This window comes from Notechis scutatus, chromosome 2 (assembly GCF_049901735.1).
Source record: "Notechis scutatus isolate UNSWTSFEM ecotype Mainland chromosome 2, rNotScu1.2, whole genome shotgun sequence".
In the NCBI taxonomy this organism is placed as follows: domain Eukaryota; kingdom Metazoa; phylum Chordata; class Lepidosauria; order Squamata; family Elapidae; genus Notechis; species Notechis scutatus.
In genome coordinates this window covers 172,239,520-172,258,971 of record NC_142010.1, presented here as the reverse complement: position 1 = coordinate 172,258,971, position 19,452 = coordinate 172,239,520, and the positions used below count along the sequence as shown (strand labels likewise).

Below are 19,452 nucleotides of genomic sequence, written 5' to 3'. Positions count from 1 at the left end.
GCTTCTCTCCTTGATTAGTTCCCACCCACTGCTTCTTGTCCTGCCCTCAGGTGCTTTGGAGAATAGCTTGACTCCCTCTTCTTTGTGGCAGCCCCTGAAATATTGGAACACTGCTATCATGTGTCCCCTAGTCCTTTTTTTCATTAATCCAGATATACCCAGTTCCAGCAACTAAAAAATGAAAGACTGGTGGGGGAAGGAAAAGTCTCTCATCAAACAAACAATGTGTGACATTGGAATGTGCAGGTTGCTTCACTGAGATTTCTGAGGTTGATCTGTAACAGAGAGACATGACCATGGATTCCCTAGAAAAGGATTTGTAGGACTCCCTAGGCTGATAGCGTAGTTCCTGCAGGGGTTCTTGCCCTCTGCATTTTGAAGAGCTGGTGAAGATGGTCACCATGTCCAGATTCTAGCCCCTGAAATGTCTTTTTCATTCAAGGGAAGACATCTATGGCCTAACACAGGTGAGGACGCAAAACCCTAGCAAAAGAAATTGCTCTGCTGGATTGGAAAGATGCTCCACAAAGACCAGAAAAGATGTTGGAGGAAACAATTCCTCGCTGTTGTTCGGGGTCTGTTTTTTTCAAGGCGGAGTGCTGTTAATTCATTTCATGTTGTTGGTTGCGGCTTTGGTTTGATGCGCCCAACTAGCCTGGCCAAATGTCCAAAGGGCAACCTTGACAAAAACCAAAGCAGACTGCTCAAAATTCTGTTGTTCTTTTTGGCCAAATATTTATACCATCTTTTTCATATTGTTTCTCTTTCACCATGCCATGCTTTGGTGCATTCAGCGTCATTCTCATAAATAAAATACACATAATATATTTGAATAAATTTCAAAAAATTGCTTCTAATGTTGAGATTGTTTTTGTCTTCTATAAAATGTAAACATAAGATGTTCTGTTTGGCTGTGACTTTGCTCTTACAGTCGATTGACCTAATAATTGAATTTTAACCTACAGGGTCTAATTCATGAAATAGCCAAGGCTGTTGGTATAATGCAGGTGCTAAAAAATGGTCACAGGAATGGGATGGATGTCATGGAGACACCTAGTGGTTAAAAATGTCGATATCTTAGATTTATATTCTTGCTTTTTTTCCCCCTGAATGAGAAGTTGAGTGTTGTTAAAAACCTTAATACCTTGGGGGAGGAGAGTGCAATTTTTGAAACTATGGCAAAATAATTTTCTCCTGGTGGACTGCTAATGTATGTATTTTATGTATTGTTTCTCCTCATATTTCTTTTCAGCATGTTAACTACCCCTTATATGAGGCTCATAACTATCTTTGGTACCTAAGGTTAAAAAAAGTGAAACTGATTAAATTTCTTTGCTTCAGAGATGGAGATTGAATATCAGTTGTTTACATATTTTGTAGCACTTGACTACTGGGATTGTATAAACATGCTAAATTTATATTTATTTATTTGTATCCTGCCTTTATTGACTTTGTAAATAACCAAATCCTAGTTTCAGTTTTCCAAATATACGATTCAAAGATATCATCAGAGATAGGTAAAAAAATATATATCAAGATGGCAGCCACGGTGATGTTTTTCCTCCAAGAACAGGCAGGGAAAAAAATGGGTGGAGCTTTGATTGCATCATGACAACCACCTTTTTATTTTCTATCACACTCTGGAGATACCCTCGATGCTGCTCACTCTGGTACTATAAATTTATTTCTGCAAATATAAGGAAGACAACAGTTAGAAATCACTGAATATACTGCCGTAAATATTCTGGTTGGCCTACCTACCGGTACTTCTGAAGGTCTTTTCCAACTGCACTTACTTTCATTTTTGCCTCTAAGAAATTGTCTTCATTTCGTGAATGAGACCCCATTTCAGTCTTTTGAACTGTACCAGTGTTGTTATAATGTTTGAACAGAGATTAACAGAGGGGGGATATTTCGCATGGAGATTTTTTTGGCTGATTCAGAGATGGGAAGGTAGTAAGTACTTCAACTCTGCAGTGGGAAAAGACCCTCATGCCCCTGTTGTGGTTTCCAGGAATAAATTGATGAGCCACTGTCTGCATATCTATTCGCTCCATAAACCAGAAACACAGAGACCCAGAGAATTTCTTTGGAACAGAATTCAATAAGTGATTTCCATACTAGCAGTTAGTCATTTGGAAAGCATATGTACCCTAACATGAATTTATATGAGGTGGGCCAAGAAGAAACCCTGGAGAGGTTACTATTTTTCTTCCCTGCTCTGGTTCTTTTACCTTGTCTTAAATAGGTGGCTGTAAAGGGTTTTTTTCCCCCCTTGTTATTGTAGTAAAATGATGAGAAAAGGTTCACCGGGTTAATTTATTTGTTTTGGTTTTGTGTTCTGGTCCAGCAATTAAGGCTAAAACACTTTCAGGAAACAGAAAAGCAACCATACAGCAACTGAATAAAGGTGGGTTCCTTTTTCTGTGGCTTGCAATCTAAACAGTATGTAAGAAGAAAGATAAAGAAAATATGAAAATAATAGAGAATTAAGAAACCAGAGCACAAGCAGATTGAAGAGTGGGAGGGGGCAGGCAAAGTGTGAAGTGTTTACTATGGCTTGTATTTAATATGACAGAAAAGGGAAAGCCAAGATGAAATGAAAGATGGGGAAAATGAAAGAATGCAGTGTTAAAATAGAGAAATGTGGCCTGGAGATAAGCGGGACGAAGGCCATTTGGGAATATTAAATAATGTAGTCTGCATAAAGAAAATTAAACAGAACCTTGTGTTCTTACTGTAATCAGCTGAAAAAGAAGAATGAAGCACACGCTCTGGTTAAATGGGAAATGATAAGATTTAGTTCTGACAATTCTAGAAATGGCAAAGATCACAAAGGTCACTTCTCAAGCTCACTTCTTCCTTTGGTGGTGGTCGGAAAATCAATAAAAAGCTGTATAAACTTCTTTAGAGTGATATATAAAGCTTAGGATCCAGAAAGAAAATAAGAGACAGAAATATAGGAAATGATAAATCAAAAGTTCTTTGATAAATTAATGTTGGTTTCAAAGCATGGAAAAGTTATCTGTCAAGTTGTGACACAGGCAACCGTTTGAACAAAATGAAGTAAGAAGGCTGATATAAGGATCGGTGTTTTTTTTCTGTTGGGGTTCCTGGAGCTCTCAACGCTAAATCTTGTCATTTCCCTTTTGATCAGTCACTGTGCTTCATTCAAGGACTGCCTATAACAGGGATCACCAACCTTTTGGACTTCAGGGACCAGACTCATAATTTTAAATCCCACGGAATGGAGACCCTGGGAAAATCCCCCAAAAAGTCTGCAGGAAAATTCCCCACCCCATTTTCCTACCAATCAATTGTTCTTTATTTGGAATCGCAGGATACTGTCTCCAGCTCCATTCTCAGGGGGACAGAGAGAGAGAGAGAGAGACTTTTGGCTTCATGCAAGGAAAATAGCGGAAGCAGCAGAAGTCTTTCTTTCTCTCCCCCAAACTCCGCCAGGAATGAGTCTTTGTCGGTGCAGCCTCTTGGAGCAGGATGCCTTGCAAGTCCCAAAGACTCAGTTCTGGCGGAGTTTGGGGGAGAGAAAGAAAGACTTTCGCTGCTTTCCTTGCGGGCAACCAAAAGCAGAAGAAGAAAGAAGTGGAAAGAAGCAGTCCGGTGGCCAGGAGAGACACATGAGGTGAGTGGTGTAAGTTCCCACCCTCCGCCCTTTCCCCCCTCATGTTGTTCGCAATGCAAGCGACGCAAGCCTTGTGTTCCCGCAGGCCATGTGGGAGGCGTAGTCTTGTGTTCCTGCACAGCCATTGCTTTGGGGGGTGCTTTGGGAGTGACATTTCTCTGCGGACCACCAAAATTTTCTTGCGGACCATCAGTGGTCCCCGGCCCACTGGTTGGCGACCACTGGCCTATAACATATCAGTTGGCAGGCTTATGACATCATGAGACACTATCTTAGATCATCACTTTTCCCTATTAGCTCACTCATTGAGATGCACAATACCAACTCTTGCTTGTTGCCTCTCCTCTTGGCGTTACGGAGCAAAGGGAGAAATATCCTATAGATGTCTGCCAAGTTCAGTTCTCTTTGACAAACTGGAAGCCTCTGAAACCTTTTTCTCCCATAATTTGTTATGAAGCAGTGCATTCTGTTCCAGAAGCAAAGCGTAGTCATGCCATAATGTCCTATACCCGTGTTGGTGAACCTATGCCCTGCATGCCGGAAATGGCATGCAGAGCCATTTCCCCCGGCACGTGAGAGGTCGCCCCGAAGAACCCCACTGCGCATGCGCGCGCCCGCCACCGCCCAACGGCTGATTGTCGGGTATCTGGTGCACATGTGCAGGGGGCAGAGGGGGTGCACAGGGACATTCTGCATGCGATGGGATCGTGTGCGCATGTGCAAAGACGCACGGCCAGCTAGAGTGATTGTATCTGGCTTCAAGGGGGGAAAAACCCAAAGAAGGAAAATTGCAGCATCCTTTCCAGGCTGGTACTGATTAGGACAGGAGGTGAGCTGCAGAGTAAATAAGATGCAGCCAAGAAACCTCCTTTGATCAGCCATTTTCCCAACCTCTGTCATTGGTTAAAGAAGACAGTTGCCTGTCCTTTATCATTTCTGTCCCTTTGACCTTCCTTTCTGCATATAGGATGGTACGGGGGAAGGAAAGTTTGCAATGCCTACAACCTTCAAAAATCTCCCAGAGATTCTGGGATTGTACCTTGAGATAAGCAAACAAGTTTCACATTTTTTTGCATTGTGCTTTTTTATTTTTTATTTTAAATTGGGGATGGAAAACAACTTATACTTAGCTCCCAATGTTCCTTCTGAGCAAGTCTCTATGTTGCATTTTATCTTTACTTTTATTATATTTGACAATGTCATTAGGTGTCCCTTTTTTTCCTTTTTATCCCTTTTGTAAAACAAAGAAAGCAGATCTTTTTAGCTGCTTTTCAAAGAAGGCTGCCTATGGCCTTTTTGCCCTCTGCATTATTCTGGCAGGGCCCTTATCTAATTCTTTCTTCCTGCTTAAACGTGCTTAAATCAGTTGTTCCAATGATGGCTTGACAGAGACTGATAAAAATGTTCTCTGTCTCTCTGTTAAATAAAGTAATTCCCTTTATAATTCCAAACTGCCTGAATGACCTTGCAGTCCAATGTTCCATATTGGGGGGGGTAATATTCTCATCTAAACGGCCCCCTTTCCCCCCTTCCTTCACTCCCACTTTCCACAATATGATTTTCATTACTCTCATTTGACTTGTAGAAATATATGGGAGGCCTAAAGCTCATGGACCCACAATGCAGATATGGCACAGGTGCTTAGTCAGATTGGCTGTGTGTATGTTTTTTTTTTTAAAGACAAGAATAAAAGACCACAATAGGTCTTCCCAAACCCTACATGTTGCTGCCCCCCTCTCTGCTTATAAGGGGCCTAATTTAACTAGAATGTCATTTTTATTATGCCTATTCATAATCCTACTATTAAACACAAGGACACATGTTTTAGTGTCTTCTCACAATATCTAAATGAAGGGATATATATGTGTTAAGTGTGTGGTAGGAACCCCAAAAGGGTGTCAGTCTGTTGGGACGCTTTTCAACTGTGATTTCCCTCTGCTAATAATAATTTGGTATTGCCTTCATATTTAAAACATTATCCTTGCCACTAAGTCCGCCAGAGCAGGTATGCAATGTACAGTATCCTGCTGGACTTTAACCATTCTGACTCTGTGTCCAAATTTTAAACTCTTTCTTAATTATTAGCCCTTTTTCTCCATGTACTTCCATTTTGCTTCTCAGCTTGTTAGTTAGCTTGTTGTTCATTCATAAAGCTCTCTTCTTTTATTTTACTTTATTAATCTGTTTTTATGTCTTTGTGTATCTTGGTTTTCCAGGCAGGCTCATCCCTCTTGGCTTGTTTACACTTTGGAAACTTGAGCTATAGTTTGCTGCTCACTTTCCCTCTGAATTCATTAAAATAAGCCTTCCGGAAGTCCAAAATTTGTTTCTGACTTTTCTTTCAACTTCAACCATGCTAGTTATGTTGAATTTTTTTTTTTTTTTTACAAAGTGGCTATAATGTTCAGTTCATTAACAATCTCTTTAATCAGAATTAGAATGCCACTTTTCAAAAAATAAAATTGTCCTTAATAGAGATCAATCATTGCTTGGACTGTCTACTCTTAGCTGAATGATGTTGAATATCATGCCCCTTTTAGCACTTGATGGATTGATTTAGGGCTGATACACACAAGCAGGTTGCTCCAAAACAAGAACACACCAGTAAAGAGCACAGACCACCCACAATATTGTTCTCTGTTCAAACCAAGGTCCCTGAGATGACTTATCCCTCTCTTTTCCTGCTACATATCAAAAAGTACAGAGAACATAACATAAAATCATAGGGGCTCTAAAGGAACTTGGAGGTCTTCTAATCCAACACACACACACACCCCACCCAAGGTTTTCTTGAAAACCTCTAGCAATAGAACACCCACAACTTCAGGAGGCAAATCATTCCATCAGTTAATTTTTCTCACTGTGGGAACATTTCTCCTTAGTTCCAGGTAGGCTCTCTCTTTAACTAACTTCCACCTTTTGCTTCTTGTCCTACCCTCAGGTGCTTGGACCTCTCAGCTTGTGACTGCCGACCAAGTACTGGTACAAGCACCCAAGTAGCATTTTCTCATTTGTGCCAGTTTTGAGCTGGTTACCTTTCTTGCCCCAAATATCACATTGATCAAACCTCTTGCTGCTTCCTGGTAACGCAAAACACATACACTCTAATGTTAGGATCCTGAGCATACAGTCCTTGCTCCCATCCCCTCCTCTACACACATATCTGCACAATCGCCACTGTTCCACCTGCCAAACTATCCTAGTATACACCCACAGACCAAGGCTCCATTGCGCCCAATCTGATCTGCATTTCTTTCTTTCTTTCTTTCTTTCTTTCTTTCTTTCTTTCTTTCTTTCTTTCTTTCTTTCTTTCTTTCTTTCTTTCTTTCTTTCTTTCTTTCTTTCTTTCCTTCCTTCCTTCCTTCCTTCCTTCCTTCCTTCCTTTTCTTTCTTTTCACCCGAAAATAAGGCTCTCCAAAAGCTCATGGGAGGCACGGCTCCCTCCAACGCCGAGGTTGCCCGGAAGGTAAATGTTTAACCTGGCGGGCGACGAGCACCAGGGGGCGCTGCCGGGCCGATTGCTCTCGCCGGGCCGAGGGTGAAAGAGGCGGCGAAGGCCGGACCGCGCCAGCCGGACTCCAGCCGAGACGCTCGGATGATTTCGGCGGGGCAGCAGCTCATGAAGGTCTTTGTGACTCGGAGGATCCCCCCGGCGGGGCAGGCGGTCTTGGCTCAGGCCGGCGTGTAAGTGGCTTCGCCTGGCTTCCTAAACGCAAATAGAGGAAGGGGAATCTGTTAGTTTTTTCCCCCCTCTTTCTTTCCCCGAAGGGTGTGTGTGTGTGTGCCCGGCTCGTGTTTTTTTCCTCAAGGATTTTGCCCTTCGGAAAGACTGCGGCCATTGCGGGCGCCCTCCCCGGTTGGGTGGCTCGCCTTTGAGCAGGCGACTGGAGTAGAGGGACGGGGACGGGGGGCTGCGAACATCTGGACCGCCAAAACCGACGCTTCTCAGCCGGGGGCTGACATCTGGGGATTTTTGCAGCCCGGATGCGTGTCCAAAGTTTTCTTCACGCGCTCGTGAGAAGCGAGTGCGCGCGTGTAAACAGAACGGGGGGGGGGCATTGTAAAAAAAAAGGAAGAAAGAAAAAAAAAGAAAGGAAAGAAAGGAAGAAAGAAAAAAAAAGAAAGGAAAGAAAGAAAGAAAGAAAGGCTTGCTTCCCATTAGAGCCGAGGGCTCACTGTAACTGGTGCGGATCAGGGCCGCTTAAAGGGCCCGCAGCTGCAATGCCTTCTAGCGGGGCTACAGGCGGCGGGGAGGGCGCGGGTTGCAGCAGTCCCAGGTTCCCGCTTCGCTGCTTCCTTCTCCCCGGAGACGGCAGGGGGAAGGGCAGGTATAATAACCACGGGTTCAATCCTGCTCCGTGTTAGGCAACGGGCAGATCCGGCTGAGAGGAGCGTTCTCCCAAGTTGAATTTGAAGGCTTGCTTCTAAAGAGAAGTTTCTTCTCCCTTTAGCCTTCTTCCTTCTTTTGCGTTTGGGGATTCTTCTTCTGCTGTGAAGACATGGATCGGACCTCTCCTTTTTGCAGGAGCCCCTCTCTTCAGTGTTAATTTAGAGCAGGGGTGTCCCAATTTCGGCAACTTTTAAGACTTGTGGATTTCAACTCCCAGCATGGCTGGTTGGGGGATTCTGGGAGGTCAAATCCACAAGTCTTAAAAGTTGCCTAGATTGGTACGAACCCTGATTTAGTCTTGCCTTCGCCCATCTAAATTCCTTAAACTACCATTGGCCCAGGTGGATAGAGGCAAACGTTAAAGCCATATGTACTAGCTCTATTACAATTTCCCACTTCGCTGCCAAAATTATTATCGTCCTTCACAGTTGTTGGCCAGTCCAAACCGAAGAAGGTCATAGCCACTCGGGGTCTTCTCTAGTTGATCCCTGGGAGTAGAAATTATTGGGAATTACTCTGTGATTGGGACTCAATGTCTAAAATGCAAGTCCATGTACATATTAACAATATCTTATTTTCCTTAAATATTGAACAGGGTGAGCTTTGTTTTATCAAAGTTGTTATTCATTGTGAGAAGGAGTAGCTGTCTTTTCATTCTTCTTTTCATCCTCTGGGATAGGAAAATAGGAATACCGAATAACTCCAAAGTTAAGTAACTTTGCCCTAAAGTCCCCAAAATTTATTTTCGCAATTAGTTGTCCTTGTTTGCTTAAGCAATAAAAAGGTTGCAGCCTTCAGGACATTGGATTGCTGCTTGATCTAATTTTGGCTTGCCTCTTCCTTCCCTTTTAGTTGCAACATCCAACAGTGGGATTCAGAGGAACCAATCCCACAGGCAAAATTGCTAGCAGGGGTAGCTGGCAAAGATGGCCTCCTGTGTCTCCTGTCTGACCGGATAGACAAGGAAGTCTTAGATGCGGCAGGTGAGTGTGGAGAAGAGCAGCAATATTGCTTGAAAAGGTTGTGTGTATGGAGGTATTTACAGGTAGTCTTCAACTTACGAACGTTCACTTAGCTACCATTCAAAGTTACGATGGCGCTGATAAAAATGGCTTACAATTGGTCCTTGCACATGGCAGCGTCCTCACAGTGGCACTTGGGCCACAGCCTGCATATGCAGTAGTTGCAGCATCCCAGAGTACCATGTTTGCCATTTGTGACCTTCCCAGCCATCTTCCAACAAGCAAAGTCAATGGGGAAGACGGCAGGGAGGCTTCCAAGTCACGATCGTGTGATGTCTTGCTTAATGATATCAACACTTAGCCATGAATTTTCCAATATCGTCGTCATAGGTTGAGGGTTACCTATGTAGACATTAGCTTGCTCGCTATCACCAAACTATTACACAGCAGGGAAATTTTTATTAGCTGCTTTGGTAACTTTTGAGAATAATGCAGTATTTCACTCTAGGAGAACAAAATTAGTTTTCTAATTCCTTTCAGAGGAAGAGCCTCAGATGATTGGGATTGGATCCAACTCCAGCTTTATTTTCCTTCCTGTCTCCTTCCTTCTGTGAAGGATTGCCTCCAACCCCTCAGGATATCTGGCCAGACAGTCTGGATCTGAAAAACATTCTCTGAGCCAGAGGTGCTGTTAAATCCCCTCATTTTATGTTGCATTCATATTTCTCCGCTTCTGTGGTATCTGCTGAAGAAATTCTGGCCTTTGTCTTTAAATATAATAAACCATAATGCTGAAGAATTTTAAGCCCTGATTCTATTAAGTGCTGAACATAAAAGTAATTAATCTCATCCTTTAAATGATGGTTTGTTTGCATATAAAAGATCCTGTTGTTCGGACTTCATTTGAATGTGTGAGTAGGCTCTTAAAGTACCTCAGAATAGCCTGTTCTGGAACTGAATATTTATGTATTAGTCTGAATTAGGATTGCACACGTGGAGGTCATCCTGTGGATTTAACTTGTTTATCAGAAATGCCCAATTTACTTTATGACAAAACCTCAGTAAGAATGCATGGAAGGCTCTGTTAATTCTCCTGCCCCCCTCCAGGTGTTGTATGGGTTTTGGGGCAAAGGGATTTTGGTTCTTATTCCAGCATTGAGCCGAAGATTCCTCTTGCACAGCTATTGGTTGTGCAAGTGCATTGGTTTTTTGTGATGAGTTTTTACTCCTCACGCATTGACCTCATAAGATGGCAGTTGATTAGTGAGCTGAAAAAAGGGGAAGGGGGGGGGAAAGAGACTTGCTAAACATTTGGATTTTTAAAATCCATAAAAAACTGCTGTGGCCATTTTTAAGCCTGAAAATAGAATTGTACAGTTTTCTGTTCGTTAACAATATATGATTTGGACTGTTCACCCAAAATAAGTATTTAAGTCCATTTAGATAGTTATATATTCCAGAAGGGGCTGCAATAGCTTAGTGGCTAAAGCTGCTGAACTTGTCAGCTGGAAAGCAGACAGCCCGGGTTTGAGATACAAGCACTGCGCAACAGGGTGAGCTCCCATTCTTGCCCCAGCTCCTGCCCATCTAGCAGTTCAAAAGCACGCAAATGCGATTAGATAAATAGGTACCACTTAGGCATTTTGTATGCCTTGGCATATAGTCATGTTGGCCACATGACTACGGAAATTTCTTCTGACAATGCTGGCTCCCTTGGCTAAGAGACAAGAGATGAGCACCGCCCCCTAGAATCGGACACGACCGGACAGGGGAACTTTTATATATTCCAGAATCTTACTAAAGGTTTGTGGTTTGCTTTGAATGAACACTAAAAAGAAAACAATCTTTTAAAAATGTTTGATTGAGATAAGGATGGTATTTGTGCATTAGTTGCTATTCCACTGATTGATTAGGATTAGTGGACTTTAATGCTTGAACTAAATTTTTGTTGACTGATGGTGCAAATGAAGTTTGTAAACCCAGTTACATAAAAAGTGGGCTTCCATTCATTGGTTCTTTTGATTTTTTTTTAAACGTTCATATTAAATCTTACCCAATTTTTCTGTGTCTTATTAATGAACGAGGTTTTTCAAAGACTGAAAAACATCTTTTTTGCTTGCCAACCTTTGACAATAGTTGATTGGGTGATAAGGCTGATATAAACTATTATTTGCCATGCTGTAAATAATATTTGTTTTCATCTTAATGGCTTTCATTCTGAGCATGCAGTCTTCCTTTTTTTCCAGGGCCAAGCCTCAAAGTAATTAGTACATTGTCAGTGGGATATGACCATCTAGCTATTGATGAAATTAAAAAACGGTAAGTCTTGTATAATTTAAAATTCAGCTATTCTACATCAGAGCAGGGGAGATTAGGAGAGAATTATAGTGGGAGGTTTAAGTCTGCCCAATTTCTTTTCGCCACTAAAACCCAGAGTTCTTTTTCCTGGAAAAGCAGCAACTGAAATATATACAATGCAGGTCCAACCTCTTTAAAGGAAAGGCTGTTCTTTTGAAAAATCACTAATTGGTTGGGGCTTGGTTAAAGTAGCTTGGGTTTTAAGGTTCAAAGAATTGTGTCCTTTTTAAGAATTGCAGTTACTTGCCTCAACATACTCAAACCATTTGGCTTTTAAACTATGATTATTGTAAAGTACAAAGCATTTGTATTTTATTACGTTACATACATTCATTTTTAGAAGCCAATTATGTCAAAGGGGAAGCAGAACACTTTCTTACCTTTATTATTTTCTGTATGCTACATTGACCCATCCATGGCCAGTTCACTCATGCACCTCTTCTCCGATTATATAAATTTTACAAGATAAAACATGTTGTTGGTGCTTTGGATTACTTTATATGCAAAGGTTTTATTCCAGGGATTACTTCCACTCTTTTATGGGGTAAGAGCCCTGCTGCCTTGACCTACGTACTATATTGATTAAGGTGCTCAATTACCCTGCTTAAAAGTGCCTGCCTCAAAGAAATGGTGACGAAAATGAAAAGAACAAGCCCCTTTTTAAATTCTAGTGGTATCCGTGTGGGGTACACGCCAGACATCCTGACCGATGCCACTGCTGAGCTGACAGTAGCTTTACTCCTAGCCACATCTCGCAGGCTGCCCGAATCAGTGGTGGAAGTGAAGAAGTAAGTATCTGCCATTTTGCTTGGGATAAAAGGTGGGGAGCATATTGTACTGGCTTGAATATTTGGAGGTGACAGTAATCAGATATCTACCATTCTGGGATGTTAGTCATCCAATGACTGTTGTATGTTAGCAAATTTCAGGGGGCGGTGCTGGTAAAGCAGCTGCCTTTAGGACAAAGGTTGAGTTTGCAACAGTAAACAGTTGTAAGTCTCTTGCTGGACTGCACAGGGAGAATTCTATAGCCATAGTACTGGCCTCTTGCAAGTAATTAATTAATGCCCCTTTTGCATTTTGATTTTTTTCTTGCAGCGGAGGCTGGACGACATGGAAGCCCCTTTGGATGTGCGGCTACGGACTTTCAGGCAGCACAGTTGGGATTATAGGGCTCGGAAGAATAGGTAATCCTTGTTTTTTTAAAATATCTACCTGGAAATTCAAATTTCTTTTACCTATAAAATGATTTCAATTAGGTAGGTTCGGATAATTAAATGGCAGCTCAACTCAAACTTTAAATCAATGCCAAGTTATTGTTAACTGAGTATCTACAGTAGCAAGCGCAACACAGTGGAGAGGTACAGTGGTGCCAGCTTTTCAAAACTGGAGACTTGAACTTCAAAACTGAGATTCAGGTTTATCAGCAAGTCTAGTGCAAAGTGGACTTTCTCCTGTGGATTACTCTTTAAACGAATAACTGTTACCCCAGAAGAGACCGATTTGCCTTTTTTTTTATTTTGTCACTGCAGTCATTCAGATCTCAGACTTTCAAATACTGCTCCGGATGAGAATAAGAGTAGACACTTTTAGGACATTTCAGGAAACTTGTATTGCTGCCTACTCGCACATGACAACTCAAGGCAGCTTACACGGATATAGCACTTAGCAATAGCACTTAGACTTACTTACATACTGCTTCACAGTACTTTTACAGCCTTAAGCAGTTTACAGTCAGCATATTTCCCCTAGCAACAATCTGCATCCTTATTTTACCGACCTCGGAAAGCTGGAAGGCTGAGTCAACCTTAAGCTGGTGAGAATCGAACTGCTGACCTGCCGAACAGAAGTGGCCTCCAGTACTGCATTCCAATCACTGCACCACCCACAGCTCTTAATATATAAATATAAAAATAATGTGAAAGAAATAAAAATAATAAAACGAGGAATAATAAAATAATAAATTAGTAAAATAAACCTTCCCACCCTAGGGCAGCCTAATGCCTGCGGGAATGATATTCCAGAGAAGGAGCCACCACAGAGAAGGCCCTTCTTCTGGGTCCCACCAAATGGGGATGGGACCCGCAAGATTTATTGCCTCCTGGCTCTAGTGGGTCAGGTACATGTGACTGGCAAGAGATGGTCCCTCAAGATAAGTTGGTCCCAAGCCAGGAAGGCTTTAGAAGTGACCACCAGCACCTTGAATTGCACCCGGAAGCAAATCGGCAACCAATGCAGTTCCCGCAGGAGAGGTGATACATGTGCGCGCTGAGGTCTTCACAAAACCATGTGGACTGCTGCATTTTGCACTGAAACTTCCGGATGCTCTTCAGCAGCAGCCTCATGTAGAGCATGTTGCAATAGCCGAGACGGGAGGTGACGAGGGCGTGAGTGACTGTGAGTAGGGATTGTTGCTCCAGGAAAGGGCGTAAGTGGTACACAACCTGCAGTTGGACAGAGGCCCTCCTGGCCATGATTGCCACCTGTTCTTCAAGCAGGAATCATGAGTCAAGAACCCCTAGATTACGTACAGGGTCTGTTTGGAGCAGTGCCACCCAAATAATTTGAAATACACTTTCAAATAAATATACTTGATTCAACTGACAGTACTTAGAGTAGAGCTGATTATAATGAATTGAGACTAGCAATTAAGTCAAAAAAAAATTGGCTGGCACTGACCAACTCAGGACAAGTGTTGAACATGGCTAATTGTGGTTTGCTTTTATCGTCTAGCAGGATATCCATAGAAAAGTACTTTTTCATTCGATGGAGCATTGATTGGCTGGCCCCCTGCCAGTCAAGGGAGAGTTAACTCTTATCTTTTGTGCACCAAATTCTCAGATCCAGCTTTGCCTCTTCTGTGACCACTTTGGCTTTAGTAAAGTATATTTTTTGGCTAATCATGGGCCCGGAGTCTTTTTCTCTTCTTTTTCTTTCTTTTCTACTTGACCAAGTTGGGGTGGTATAGGGGTTGCATTAATCAGACATGGCTGTGGTTCATATCTATAATCCTGGAATTGTTTTCCTTAATTGTTTGGCTAATAGCGGAGTCTTTTGCCTAGTTGGAAGTTATTTTTGGGGAACTGAAATCTAACATCTGAGGGACACCAAATTGGGGAAGAAAACACCTTTGATTTTTCAGAAATGACTATATTTCTTACAACTACCACACCAAGAGTGAAGTGTTTTTGTGTTTTCCTTCTGCTTCTAGGGCAGGCCGTAGCATATCGCCTGAAACCTTTTGGAATCAAGAAGTTTTTGTATACAGGTCGTCACCCCAAACCTGAAGCTGCTGTGGAATTAAAAGCAGAGTTTGGTGAGAGTTATGTTTTATTTATATGAATTTGTTTATATATGTTTTTCATCCACCGATTGTTCTAAACAATTTAAATAGAAAACAACTTTAATGAAACATGAGATTAAACAAGATTTAAATAGAAAACAACTTTAATGAAACATGAGATTAAACAAGATTTACATGATGTAACTCTTGGAATACTTGATTATACTTTTGGACAGATATAACTAAATTTTAATCTTTGTATTTATGATGGGAATTGTAAAAGGTATGCAGGCCTTTCCTTAAAGAGGATGAGGAATATAGATGCCAGCCTTAAATAATTTGAAATATAAATAGGAGGAAAGTAAGAATTTACTTTGATCTTTGTCTAAAGAACATCCCACATGGCTCTAGGTTGGCAGAACAAACCAGGATCATTGATGAAAAAATATTACATTGGATGATGGCAGGTTAGGAGATTGATAAATTATCAAAGTGCAGCATAAATTAGATGATGTTTAGATTTTTGATTTACAGCAACTTAAAACTGACCTGCTAAATCATTCAAAAGTAAGCATTAATTGGATTATTTTTAAATATCAGGATCATTATTTTCCCTTGTTTATTCCTGTGGTTGTTGGCAAATGTAATAGAGATGCAATTATTTCTTCACATCACTGGCTAAAAACTAGTAGAAGAAACACTCTGCTTAACAATGGTCTATCTTGATTTTACCAGTGAAGTGTAAAAAAAAGAAAAAGTATTAAAAAGAAAATAGTTTAGGCTTAAATATGACATCACCCTACACCCACACAAATGACTTATTGGCAAGTTTCCTTGTAACTGACCTATTGGAAAAACTGGTGACTGAAGGCCAGCAAAAGCAATCTAGTCTCTTAATAATTGATGGCAATATTTTGTTCTGTTTTACAAGTATCCCTTGATAAGCTAGCAGAGGAGTCGGACTTTGTCATTGTAACTTGTTCTTTGGTGCCTGAAACCCAAGGGATGTGCAATCGGGACTTCTTCCATAAGATGAAGAAAACATCAGTATTCATCAATACAAGCAGGTGAAAAAAAACATTGTCCCATTATTTATTCTTTCCTATTCTATATCACTGAATTCACCCAGATTCACCTGTATTCTTCATAGCACACAGCTCCCATTGTTTCTCAGTTTTGCATCTGCCATGAGAAAGTTGCCTCTGGCCAATAATCCACTTTCAGCTACGGTAGTTGAGGAAAACTGAGCTATATGGAAATAGATCAGCCTTTTTCAACTGGTTGATTGACATCAAATGCTTTTGGTGGCTGACTCATTAAATGGGCAAATCAAAGAGAGAGAAAACTGTGTATGTAAACATCCCAACAGGATATTCTACAGCTAGGTAGATAAATACTGTATCTCTTGAATATCCATCACTATAATGCGACCATTTAAACAATGTTATTCCTAAAAGAGCAAACCTACTGCCCGTGATTGCTACATGGGATATTCTGCATTAGGTCTTGCTGATTATTAATTTCCATTGCTGAAGAAAATTGATATTTCAGTCAATGTTTCATTCAGTATTTCTCTATCCTTGCATTAGCTGCTGCTGCTGCTGCTTCTGTTGTGGACATGACATTGTGTTAAGGGAGGGAAATGTACCTATTTCCTGGAATAAAGTTCCAATTTTGTGGAGGTTACTACCACTGCCGTGATATATTTCCACAGTTTTACTTCTTCCTGTGTTATCAGAATCATGTGTTGCTTAAATAATTCAGATCTAAAGTTTTCTCTGTGCATCCATTATATTCAAGCACCATGTTTGAAAATAATCAAATGATGATCATTAGGTTCAACCCTCAGCCACTTCAGAGAGAAATCCATCTACTTTCCTCTGCTCAGTGTATTTAAGGTTAAAACGGGGGGGGGGGGGGGGGGGGGGCGAAGGTGTTTCGCATAGGGGGGGGGGGTGGGGGTTTTGTGTGGGGTCAATCAGGAAGTGATTGTGCCTTAAATGACACCTTCTGTTTGATCCTTAAAATCATTTCTATCACTATTGCTGTTCTCAATTTGAGTATTGGTACTGTCACATTTTCCTGTATATTTGGAATTGTTTTGGATACAGCCAAGCAAAACATTTTGTAAAAACAGGGATTGCTAATCCCCTTCTAATCTGCAGGTAGAGCACAGGTGAGTGGCTAGGGGTATATGATCACTGGAGTTAGCTGGGCAAAAGTTTTAGAAATGTTTTTTTCTGTTTTGGAGGCTTTGAGAAGGGCATTTCACAAGCACTGAATCTTGAAATATATCTCCGAATATGAAAAGGCAATATGATGGGGGGGGAATGTGCAATAAGCTTTAAGGCAGGGGTGTCCAACTCACATTGTCACAGCAGCATCATGTGACATATCGGGACTTTTTACCCCAAGTGCAAGATTGTTTGTTACACCTGTGAGATCTACAAGTAAGGAAAATAACATATAGTGTTATTTCTGAATTGCCAAAATCCACAAAGGGACAAAATCAGGAATTTTCTTGTATTTCCATGGGACATAAAAACATGATAGTTTGGTGTAGTGCTTAAGGCATCAAAGTAGAAACTAGAAGACAGTTCTAGTCCCATTTTGGGCAGAGTCATTTGGATGGCCTTGGGCCAGCCACTTTCTCATAGCCCTATCACAGAGGCAATGTCGAACTACTCTTGAAAACCTTGCCAAGAAAGCCACAGGAACTTGTCAGGTCTCCAAGAATCAGACAATAGAATAAAAAAGAAGTATACATAAATCCCATCTCTCTTATTTTGTTTTATCCAGGGGGACAGTAGTCAATCAGGATGATCTTTATGAAGCTTTAGTGAATGGGCAAATTGCTGCAGCTGGTTTAGATGTCACAACCCCAGAACCTCTGCCGACAGACCATCCACTTCTTTCTCTCAAAAATTGTGGTAAGATGATCTAACTTGCACTGCTACTTTGGCATTGTTTTTGATATGGAGATGGTGGCTGGCAGGCATCAACCAATAATGGATCATTTTGATCAGCTTGCAGATAAGAGATCTGTGGTTTTGAGGAGAAGATACATAGTTGAGCAGATTTTTGCAATTTTAAGGGCTAGAAATCTGATCAGTTGATCAATTTAAACATAGAAGATCTGCAACAGTGGCAAATATCTGTAGTTCGGGTGTAGGATGAGGGTGAAGGTTTGTTCTCCGAGCTTGTGGGTTGGTTTCCGAACGTTCGTTACCAGCCAAGTAATACTTTCCCCCTAAATTCCACTGAAGATATTACCTAGCCTGTATATGAAACATTACATCGCTGCTGAAGATGTTTCTAGCTGGCAACGAAATGTTCGGAAACCAACCCAGAAGTTTGGAGAATGAACTTTCACCCTCATAAAAGATCTGTTAAATAATTCCACATCCCCAATCTATAGTACTATTTTCTATGCCTCTGTACAGTTAGAGCATCAGCCTAGTATTTCCCAAAGTATCAGAGCTGCTAGAGGAAAAGAAAAACAAGACATTCCGCTCACTCTGCTTTTCTCACAATGAACCACTGTAACTCCACTTAGTTTGGCACACTTAGGCTGTGACTAAGCTGACATTGCAATTAAAAGGCAGTTTTTATGCACTAATTTAACAAAGGGTTGTTTTTACACTTTACATGTAGTATGTATTAATGATACTTTTTTTTAATCTTTCATGCCTTAAACAGTAATCTTGCCTCATATTGGAAGTGCCACTTACTCAACAAGGAATACAATGTCAGTGTTGGCTGCTAACAATCTTTTGGCTGGTTTGAAAGGAGAAAATATGCCAAGTGAACTTAGACTATGAGAAGCTAGTCTATTCAAGCTAGTATAAATTGTTTTTAAACATGGTGGATTTAACTTTTTGTCCCCAGTCAATTCTGATTAAGCTTGTTGCTTTTCAAATAAAATAGAACACATAATAAATCATGTCTTTCTGTGTCATAATTTTTTAAAAGCAATATGCTAAATCTACAGTGGTCCAATTAACAGCACAGGTAAGAAAGCAAGCTTAAGAATTAAAAGATTTCTTTTGTCAATTATTTCAACAAGTGCATTTAAGCAGACACATTATTTTAATAGACTCAATATATCTATAACTTTAGCAGACATCTACGTTCTGCATTAAAGGTTAGATGGTATCACAGCCTTATTCTTCCCATCAGCAACTAACTCTTCAATACAGTAAATACATAAACAAATAGCAATAGCACTTAAGTCTTAAATACCACTTTATAGTGCTGTTACAGCCCTCTCTAAGCTGTTTTACAGAGTCAGCCTATTGCCCCCAACAATCTGGGTCCTCATTTTGCCCACCTTGGAAGGATGGAAGGCTGAGTCAACCCTGAGCCTGGTGGGATTTGAACTGCCAAATTGCTGGCAGCCGAGTCAGCAGAAATGACTGTGCCACCGAGATGGTAAATTTATGTATCTCCCCTATCTTGCACTATTTTTGTTTCCAATATTGACAAGTACCAGTTTAGCAAATTGCTGCCAGATGTCACTAAAATCTTAAAAAGAAAACCCTAATTTAGAATTTGCATTAAAAAAAAACATTAGTGTTTCAATTTTTTCATACAATCTGGGTAAAGATTATAATTAACTTTCTATAGTCGCTTGTTTTTCCTCACAGCTATATCCACAATCTCAGCCACATTAAAATTATGGATTACATTATAGATTGCAGAGCTAGCCTAAAAACCAGAGACTATAGATACAGCTACCAGTAACACTACATTTAGTAGCAGAAATTATTGGTGAACAGAGATGTATTACAATTTGATGGTAGGATAATAAAAAGTA

At 40.8% G+C, this 19,452-nt stretch overlaps 1 protein-coding gene across 3 annotated transcripts; it reads left to right on the top strand.

Annotated features, from left to right (window-relative positions):
* Window positions 1-7,132: 7,132 nt before the first annotated feature.
* GRHPR (glyoxylate and hydroxypyruvate reductase) lies at window positions 7,133-18,576 on the top strand. 3 transcript variants are annotated; one of them, XM_087957408.1, is made up of 10 exons: window positions 7,186-7,327; window positions 8,462-8,576; window positions 8,886-9,016; window positions 11,242-11,314; window positions 12,025-12,141; window positions 12,452-12,540; window positions 14,565-14,669; window positions 15,568-15,703; window positions 17,436-17,566; window positions 18,336-18,576. In XM_087957408.1, the coding sequence occupies exons 2-10, from the start codon at window positions 8,566-8,568 to the stop codon at window positions 18,455-18,457; spliced, it is 915 nt and encodes a 304-aa protein (XP_087813534.1). In that variant the 5' UTR covers window positions 7,186-7,327; window positions 8,462-8,565; the 3' UTR covers window positions 18,458-18,576. The 3 variants fall into 3 exon arrangements, with proteins under 3 accessions (XP_026528752.2, XP_087813535.1, XP_087813534.1); XM_026672967.2 differs by lacking the exon at window positions 8,462-8,576 and having other exon boundaries at window positions 7,133-7,327; XM_087957409.1 differs by lacking the exons at window positions 8,462-8,576; window positions 12,025-12,141 and having other exon boundaries at window positions 7,148-7,327.
* Window positions 18,577-19,452: the final 876 nt, after the last annotated feature.